The 10,000-nt window shown below is 45.5% G+C and overlaps 1 protein-coding gene across 4 annotated transcripts in view; it reads left to right on the top strand.

Annotated features, from left to right (window-relative positions):
• The window catches only part of LOC132961625 (receptor-type tyrosine-protein phosphatase mu-like), a 134,004-nt gene that overhangs the window by 75,127 nt on the left and 48,877 nt on the right, over window positions 1-10,000 (top strand). Inside the window, exon 19 of one of the 4 annotated variants that reach the window (XM_061033351.1) lies at window positions 956-988. The exons of the other annotated variants lie outside the window; for them this stretch is intronic. Within the exon in view, the coding sequence (XP_060889334.1) occupies window positions 956-988 (33 nt within the window). The remainder of the gene's footprint in view (window positions 1-955; window positions 989-10,000) is intronic. 4 annotated transcript variants of the gene reach the window in all.

Raw genomic sequence — 10,000 nt, forward strand, 5'->3', positions numbered from 1 at the left:
GGTCTTCCCCCTGCTGACAGCAAACACTCCATGTTGGGACTACTTTCTGTAGAGCAGCGTGTCCCTACGCCGGCTGGGGGGGGGGGGGGGGGGAGTCGCTGCTGAATACACTGTGACCTTTAACCTCTGATTATCCTCAGAAACACAAAGCTGTGTGTTCTGAAGTTAGGGCGTCTCACAGCACGAGTGGGCGGAGTCTTTTCTCTTTTAAACACTAATAATAATCATCCAGCGCTCTTGAGATTATCTCACTGTTCTGTGAAGGGAAACAGGGGGGGGGGGGGGGGTAGATACCGTTCATATCCTGTGACCAGTGACCGATTGGTTCAGTCTTTCCTGTTAGTTTTGAAGCCGCTCCCTTTTATCTTTTTACAAACTTTTGATCAAACAGGATCGTTTTCAAAATCACTGAATTTGAATAGTTAGTCATGATTAATCAAATTTATTCTCTTTGCTTTATTTCAAAACTGATTTTTTGTTTGGCTTTTATTTGGCATTTTGTACTGTCTTGATTTAAGATACTTTACTTCCTGTTTGGATGTATTTTATTTAAAATGAATTAATAAGAACAAGGAGATTTTGAACTAATGACAGAAACTGTCACAGGAGTCTGTTCCTTCATCCGCCATCTTGGATCTGTTGTAAACAGTACACAGTGACCTCCATGGCGCCGTGTCCCGCCTCCTTTCTGTACGTCCTTTAGTGTGTTGACAGTCTGCAGACAACATCCTGCTCTCTCTTACCTTCCCTCCAATCAGATGTGTCCCCTTCCCCCTCACACTTTGATTGACACCTCGAACCAGCCAATCCCCACCCTCCACTCCTCCACATTCAGCACAGTGATTTAACTCATCTGTTTTCTCTCTCAGGCATTAATCTGTTGTTCTTCCTTTTTTCTTTCCTGTTTTCTTTCCCTCCATTTCATCCCTCCCTCTGCTCCGCCCCCACCAATCAGACGGAGACATTCACACTCCTACACTTACTACCTGTGAGTAACCTGTTCTACCTCTGAGCCCTCACCTGTGACCTAACCTCAGCATTTAATGTCAACACCTGAAACACCAGAGACCCTGAGACCCTGAAACCCTTAACACCCTAACTACCTGAACCACCCAAGAACCTGAAACCCTGAGACCCTAAGCACCTGAACTACCTGAGACCTTGAAACCCTAAATACCTGAACCACCCAAGACCCAGAAACCCTGAGACCCTAAGCACCTGAACTACCTGAGACCCTGAGACCCTGAAACCCTGAAACCCTAAACACCTGAGACCCTGAAACCCTGAAACCCTAAACACCTGAACTATCTGAGACCCTGAAACCCTAAATACCTGAGACCCTGAGACCCTGAAACCCTGGTATTGATGAGAAGTGGGTGCTGAGGTGAGGGGGGACTGATTATTAATTATTTTGTCTTAGGGACATTGAGATGGAGATGGTTATTGTCACACCACTGAGTGAAGTTTGTGATAGTGTTGTGGTAGTCCTGGACAGAGTTGTTGTCGGTGAGCATGGCAATGATGGCTGTGTCGTCTGAGTATTTGAGGTATGTGGTGGTTGGTGACGGGCTGGTGCAGTCGTTGGTGTAGAGTGTGAACAGGAGTGGGCTCAGTACACATCCCTGTGGTACTCCGGTGTTGGTGGTTAGTGCAGGTGATGAGGTTGTGCCCACTCCCACAGCTTGCAGCCTGTCACTGAGGAAGTTGTGAATGAGGTGGATCAGGCGGGAGGGGGGGGGGTTGAGCTGGTGTAGTTTCTGGATCATCAGATGACTTTGAATGGTGTAGAAAGCACTGCTAAAGTCCACGAAGAGGACTCTGATGAAGTGACCTGGGGAGTCTAGGTGCTGAAGGAGGAGGTGCAGCAGGCCGGCCACAGCGTCCTCTGTGCCCCTCTTTGCCTTGTATGCAAACTGGAGGGGGTCCAGCTGTGGGGCAACAACTGGCAGAATGGTGTTCAGTAATAGTTTCTCCAGGCACTTCATGATAATGGAGGCGAGAGCATCAGGATGATAGTGGTTGAGTTCAGTGGGCCGGGGTTTTTTAGGTACCGGAATTATTGTTGCAGTTTTCCAGAGGGTGGGTATGGGGGCAGTCCGGTAGGATTCACAGAAGAGTGAGAAGAGTACTGGTGAGAGTTCGTGGGCACAGACCTTCAGCAGCCTTGCTGGGATGCCGTCAGGCCCGGAGCCTTGCCCACCTTGCATTGGCTGAGCTGGTGCTGTACATCCTCTACTGTGAAGGGGGCTGGCTCAGCGGGTTCTGATAGAGGGAGGACTTTTAACCTGCTAGAGTCCAGGGTGTCAAAACAGGCATAAAATGTGTTGAAAGGAACCTGGGTCAGTTATTGCACCTATGTTGGTTCTGGATTCACACCTAGTCGGAGTTTTAACTTTCTGAAATGACGGCCTGGTGTTCAGTTTTTCTTTGAAAACCTCGTTTTTTATTGTCCTGTTTGCCAGTTTCAGGCGTTCCCAGTCTTCGAGCCTAAAGGCCTTGCTCTTTTCCTTTAGGCTCTGTCTTAGTGGGCGAGTGATCCATGGTTTGGAGTTGGGATTGTTTATTGTTTTTACAGGAATGCTGCTGTAAATGGTCGTCTTTAGTCGTCTTATAGTCGTCTTTCAGTCGTCTTTCGTCGTCGTTGTTTTTCCTCAGTCTCACCTGTCGGACATGAAAGAGGATTAATTTCCCAGACATGTCATATAGCTCCACCCCCCCCCCCCCCCCCCCCCCCCCCCCCCTCCTCCTCCTGATTTGTTCAGGCTGTGTGGTTTGTTTCCTGTTGGACTTTGAGTGTAAAAATAAAAGCAAGAAGTTGAATGTTTGATCAATAAAAGAGTGCGAGGGAGCAGAGAAACCTGAGTTTCCCCTCCAGGTTTCACTGAATTATCTCCAACCGACGCCTCCTCAAGGAGACAGGAAGTACTCACACACTCCTCCTCAGGTCACTGTGTGTGTGTGTGTGTGTGTGTGTGTGTGTTTATGTACAGTGGCTGTTACACGCACACACATTACATTTGGTCTAAATTGAATCTGTTTAACTCTCTCAATCACAATTATTAGAATAATTCAGTCTTATATTGTCTGATTTAAATGTTTTCACATTTTTTCTTTAAACTGAAAACCTTATTTAATAATCTAAAGATAAACTGAATCTGTGACATCGCCCCGATCATAGAGTCTGTGTTTGTGTGTGTGTGTGTGTTAGCGTGTGTGTGTGTGTGTGTGTGTGTGTGTGTGTGTGTGTGAGCAGCGGAGCAGGGTTAATAGAATTAGCCGGCTGTAATAAACCTGTCTGATCAAATGATTGTTACAAGGAGAGATACACCTAACACACACACACACACACACACACACACACACACACACACACACACACACACACATCCATTACGGATAACTGCATTGTCCTGTCGCTCATTAGATTAGCATAGATTAGCCTTGACATGCATCTGAGGGTGTGTGTTCATGTTAAGTGATGCTAAATCAATCAACCCCCGACATCTCGCTGATGATGTCATGACACACTACACACACAAAAACACACACGCACACACAAACACACACACTCACACACACAAACACACACAGCCAGTCTCCATTGAAATATACAAACATTTTATAAAAGCGGCTTTGTCTCTTCTCTCTCTTCACACTTGTTTGTGTGTGTGTGTGCGTTTATGTGTGTGTGTGTGTGTGTGTGTGTGTGGGCAGCGGGGGGTCAGAGGTCAGAGGTTCCTACAGATGATTGGAGTCAGAGGTCGTCTCTTTCCTCGTCTCTGCAGGAAAAGAAAAAAGACACAAAGAGTGTAGACAGATAAAAACCTTCTGAAGGAAACTTGAACTTTGATTTGATTCATCGTCAGAAAACATCTTCAACAAACTGACTTTTAATAAAACCAAACCAAATTTATAATCCACATACTTCCTGTGGAATCAGAGGAGATACAACTTTGTCAGGTATTCACCTCTTTGTGTGGTGGAGGTGTGTCTTTGTGGTTGAGTTGTGTCGTTGTGTCTCTTTGTGGTTGAGTTGTGTCTCTTTGTGGTTGAGTTGTGTCTCTTTGTGGTTGAGGTGTGTCTCTTGGTGGTTGAGGTGTGTCTTTGTGGTTGAGTTGTGTCTCTGTGGTTGAGGTGTGTCTTTGTGGTTGAGTTGTCTCTGTGGTTGAGGTGTGTCTCTGTGGTTGAGTTGTGTCTTTGTGGTTGAGTTGTGTCTTTGTGGTTGAGTTGTGTCTCTGTGGTTGAGTTGTGTCTTTGTGGTTGAGTTGTGTCTCTTTGTGGTTGAGTTGTGTCTCTTTGTGGTTGAGGTGTGTCTCTGTGGTTGAGGTGTGTCTTTGTGGTTAGGGTGTGTCTTTGTGGTTGAGGTGTGTCTTTGTGGTTGAGGTGTGTCTCTTTGTGGTTGAGGTGTGTCTTTGTGGTTGAGTTGTGTCTCTTTGTGGTTGAGGTGTGTCTCTGTGGTTGAGGTGTGTCTTTGTGGTTGAGGTGTGTCTCTGTGGTTGAGGTGTGTCTTTGTGGTTGAGTTGTGTCTCTTGGTGGTTGAGTTGTGTCTCTTTGTGGTTGAGTTGTGTCTTTGTGGTTGAGTTGTGTCTCTTTGTGGTTGAGTTGTCTCTGTGGTTGAGTTGTGTCTTTGTGGTTGAGTTGTGTCTCTTTGTGGTTGAGTTGTGTCTTTGTGGTTGAGTTGTCTCTGTGGTTGAGTTGTGTCTTTGTGGTTGAGTTGTGTCTTTGTGGTTGAGTTGTGTCTCTGTGGTTGAGTTGTGTCTCTTTGTGGTTGAGTTGTCTCTGTGGTTGAGTTGTGTCTTTGTGGTTGAGTTGTGTCTCTTTGTGGTTGAGTTGTGTCTTTGTGGTTGAGTTGTCTCTGTGGTTGAGTTGTGTCTTTGTGGTTGAGTTGTGTCTTTGTGGTTGGTTGTGTCTCTGTGGTTGAGTTGTGTCTTTGTGGTTGAGTTGTGTCTTTGTGGTTGAGTTGTGTCTCTGTGGTTGAGTTGTGTCTCTTTGTGGTTGAGTTGTGTCTCTTTGTGGTTGAGTTGTGTCTCTGTGGTTGAGTTGTGTCTTTGTGGTTGAGGTGTGTCTCTTTGTGGTTGAGTTGTGTCTCTTTGTGGTTGAGGTGTGTCTCTTTGTGGTTGAGGTGTGTCTCTTGGTGGTTGAGTTGTGTCTCTTGGTGGTTGAGGTGTGTCTCTTTGTGGTTGAGTTGTGTCTCTTGGTGGTTGAGGTGTGTCTTTGTGGTTGAGGTGTGTCTCTTTGTGGTTGAGTTGTGTCTTTGTGGTTGAGTTGTGTCTCTGTGGTTGAGTTGTGTCTCTGTGGTTGAGTTGTGTCTCTGTGGTTGAGTTGTGTCTCTTTGTGGTTGAGTTGTGTCTTTGTGGTTGAGTTGTGTCTTTGGTTGAGGTGTGTCTCTGTGGTTGAGTTGTGTCTCTGTGGTTGAGTTGTGTCTCTGTGGTTGAGTTGTGTCTTTGTGGTTGAGTTGTGTCTCTGTGGTTGAGTTGTGTCTTTGTGGTTGAGTTGTGTCTCTGTGGTTGGGTTGTGTCTCTTTGTGGTTGAGTTGTGTCTTTGTGGTTGAGTTGTGTCTCTTTGTGGTTGAGTTGTGTCTCTGTGGTTGAGTTGTGTCTCTGTGGTTGAGATGTGTCTTTGTGGTTGAGTTGTGTCTTTGTGGTTGAGTTGTGTCGTTGTGTCTCTGTGGTTGAGTTGTGTCTTTGTGGTTGAGTTGTGTCTCTGTGGTGGAGTTGTGTCTTTGTGGTTGAGTTGTGTCTCTTTGTGGTTGAGTTGTGTCTCTGTGGTTGAGTTGTGTCTTTGTGGTTGAGGTGTGTCTCTTGGTGGTTGAGTTGTGTCTCTGTAGTTGAGTTGTGTCTCTGTGGTTGAGGTGTGTCTCTTTGTGGTTGAGTTGTGTCTCTGTAGTTGAGTTGTGTGTCTGTGGTTGAGTTGTGTCTCTTTGTGGTTGAGTTGTCTCTGTGGTTGAGTTGTGTCTCTGTGGTTGAGTTGTGTCATTGTGTCTCTGTGGTTGAGTTGTGTCTTTGTGGTTGAGTTGTGTCTCTGTGGTGGAGTTGTGTCTTTGTGGTTGAGTTGTGTCTCTTTGTGGTTGAGTTGTGTCTCTGTGGTTGAGTTGTGTCTTTGTGGTTGAGGTGTGTCTCTTGGTGGTTGAGTTGTGTCTCTGTAGTTGAGTTGTGTCTCTGTGGTTGAGGTGTGTCTCTTTGTGGTTGAGTTGTGTCTCTGTAGTTGAGTTGTGTGTCTGTGGTTGAGTTGTGTCTCTTTGTGGTTGAGTTGTCCCTGTGGTTGAGTTGTGTCTCTGTGGTTGAGTTGTGTCTCTTTGTGGTTGAGTTGTCTCTGTGGTTGAGTTGTGTCTCTGTGGTTGAGTTGTGTCTCTTTGTGGTTGAGTTGTGTCTTTGTGGTTGAGTTGTCTCTGTGGTTGAGGTGTGTCTTTGTGGTTGAGTTGTGTCTCTGTGGTTGAGTTGTGTCTCTTTGTGATTGAGTTGTCTCTGTGGTTGAGTTGTGTCTCTGTGGTTGAGTTGTGTCTCTGTGGTTGAGTTGTGTCTTTGTGGTTGAGTTGTATCTGTGGTTGAGGTGTGTCTCTGTGGTTGAGTTGTGTCTTTGTGGTTGAGTTGTGTCTTTGTGGTTGAGTTGTGTCTCTGTGGTTGAGTTGTGTCTTTGTGGTTGAGTTGTGTCTCTTTGTGGTTGAGTTGTGTCTCTTTGTGGTTGAGGTGTGTCTCTTTGTGGTTGAGTTGTGTCTCTTGGTGGTTGAGGTGTGTCTCTTTGTGGTTGAGTTGTGTCTTTGTGGTTGAGGTGTGTCTCTTTGTGGTTGAGTTGTGTCTCTGTGGTTGAGGTGTGTCTTTGTGGTTGAGATGTGTCTCTTTGTGGTTGAGTTGTGTCTCTTGGTGGTTGAGGTGTGTCTCTTGGTGGTTGAGTTGTGTCTCTTTGTGGTTGAGTTGTGTCTCTTGGTGGTTAAGGTGTGTCTCTTGGTGGTTGAGTTGTGTCTCTTTGGTTGAGGTGTCTCTTTGTGGTTGAGTTGTGTCTTTGTGGTTGAGTTGTCTCTGTGGTTGAGGTGTGTCTTTGTGGTTGAGTTGTGTCTCTTGGTGGTTGAGTTGTGTCTCTTTGTGGTTGAGTTGTGTCTCTTGGTGGTTAAGGTGTGTCTCTTGGTGGTTGAGTTGTGTCTCTTTGGTTGAGTTGTGTCTCTTTGTGGTTGAGTTGTGTCTTTGTGGTTGAGTTGTCTCTGTGGTTGAGGTGTGTCTTTGTGGTTGAGTTGTGTCTCTGTGGTTGAGTTGTGTCTCTTTGTGATTGAGTTGTCTCTGTGGTTGAGTTGTGTCTCTGTGGTTGAGTTGTGTCTCTGTGGTTGAGTTGTGTCTCTGTGGTTGAGTTGTGTCTCTTTGTGGTTGAGTTGTGTCTTTGTGGTTGAGTTGTCTCTGTGGTTGAGGTGTGTCTTTGTGGTTGAGTTGTGTCTCTGTGGTTGAGTTGTGTCTCTTTGTGATTGAGTTGTCTCTGTGGTTGAGTTGTGTCTCTGTGGTTGAGTTGTGTCTCTGTGGTTGAGGTGTGTCTCTTTGTGGTTGAGGTGTGTCTCTGTGGTTGAGGTTTGTCTCTTTGTGGTTGAGTTGTGTCTCTTGGTGTTTGAGGTGTGTCTCTTTGTGGTTGAGTTGTGTCTCTGTGGTTGAGTTGTGTCTTTGTGGTTGAGTTGTGTCTCTTTGTGGTTGAGGTGTGTCTCTTTGTGGTTAAGGTGTGTCTCTTGGTGGTTGAGGTGTGTCTCTTTGTGGTTGAGTTGTGTCTCTTTGTGGTTGAGGTGTGTCTCTTGGTGGTTGAGGTGTGTCTCTTGGTGGTTGAGGTGTGTCTCTTGGTGGTTGAGGTGTGTCTCTTGGTGGTTGAGGTGTGTCTCTTGGTGGTTTTCTCTTCCTGATAATTTTTAGACAGAAATGTTTTGAAGCAGTAGAATCAAACTCAAATTTAGTTATTTTATAGTCAGTCGTGTTTTTCTCAGGAGAAGAAGAGTTTGTTTGTTCAGTCTGAATCAGAGAGGAAGAAACGCTGCAGGTTTTTACTGTCTGACTGAACCACAGAAGAAGAAATAGGTGACATGAGGGGGAGGAGGGCAGCCTCTCCTCGGGCGCTTTCACCGTCCTCTGTGTTAACCTCCACACACATACACACACACACACACATAAACAGACACACACACACACACACACAAACAGACACACACGCGCAGCGCTGCTTTCACTGATGTCTTTTTCAGTTTAAAAGCATGTTTTTTTACATTCATTTATTTATTTCAATATGTTTTCCTTTTCCATTTTCAGGTCAGGGTTAAACTTGTGTGTGTGTGTGTGTGTGTGTGTGTGTGTGTGCGTGCGTGCGTGTGTGAGTATGTGTGTGTGCGTGTGTGTGACCAATCGTACAAATGGATGTTTTTTTTATTAACACTCGGAATAGAAAGAGAGAAAATACATGAAGCTTTTAAAGTGGACAGAGTGTTTCTCTCTGTGACTTTAAAAGATGTTTTCTCCCTTTGCAACGGTAACACAGATGATGGATGGATGATGGATGGATGATGGATGGATGGATGATGGATGATGATGGATGATGGATGGATGATGGATGATGATGGATGATGGATGGATGGATGATGGATGATGATGGATGATGGATGGATGATGGATGATGATGGATGATGGATGGATGATGGATGGATGATGGATGGATGGATGATGGATGATGATGGATGATGGATGGATGATGGATGATGGATGATGATGGATGATGGATGGATGATGGATGGATGATGGTTGGATGGATGATGGATGGATGATGGATGATGGATGGATGATGGATGGATGATGGATGATGATGGATGATGGATGGATGATGGATGATGGATGGATGAATGGATGATGGATGGATGGATGGATGGATGGATTGATGGATGGATGAATGGATGGATCATGGATGGATGGATGGATGGATGATGGATTGATGGATGAATGGATGGATGGTTGGATTGATGGATGGATGGATGATGGATGGATGATGGACTGATGGATGGATGGATGGATGATGGATTGATGGATGGATGGATGGATGGATGGTTGGATTGATGGATGGATGGATGATGGATGATGGATGGATGATGGATTGATGGATGGATGGATGGATGGTTGGATTGATGGATGGATGGATGATGGATGGATGGATGGATGATTGATTGATTGATGGATGGTTGGTTGGATGATGGATGGATGATGATGGATGGATGATGGATGGATGATGGATGATGGATGGATGATGGACTGATGGACTGATGGATGGATGGATGATGGATTGATGGATGGATGGATGGATGGTTGGATTGATGGATGGATGGATGATGGATGGATGATGGATTGATGGATGGATGGTTGGATTGATGGATGGTTGGATGATGGATGGATGATGATGGATGGATGATGGATGATGGATGGATGATGGATGATGGATGATGGATGGATGATGGACTGATGGACTGATGGATGGATGGATGATGGATTGATGGATGGATGGATGGATGGATGGATGGTTGGATTGATGGATGGATGGATGATGGATGGATGATGGATTGATGGATGGATGGTTGGATTGATGGATGGTTGGATGATGGATGGATGATGGATGGATGATGATGGATGATTGGATTGATGGATGGATGGTTGGATTGATGGATGGATGGATGATGGATGGATGGATGGATGGATGGATGGATGATTGATTGATTGATGGATGGATGGTTGGTTGGATGATGATGGATGGATGGATGATGGATGGATGATGGATGGATGGATGGATGGATGGATGGATGATGGATGGATGGTTGGTTGGATGATGGATGGATGATGGATGATGGATGATGGAAGGATGGTGGTTGGATGATGGATGGATGATGGATGGATGGATGATGGATGGATGATGATGGATGGATGATGGATGGATGATGGATGGATGATGGATGGATGATGGATGGATGATGATGGATGGATGATGGATGGATGATGGATGG

The sequence above is a fragment of the Labrus mixtus genome, unplaced genomic scaffold, assembly GCF_963584025.1.
Source record: "Labrus mixtus unplaced genomic scaffold, fLabMix1.1 SCAFFOLD_96, whole genome shotgun sequence".
In the NCBI taxonomy this organism is placed as follows: Eukaryota; Metazoa; Chordata; class Actinopteri; order Labriformes; family Labridae; genus Labrus; species Labrus mixtus.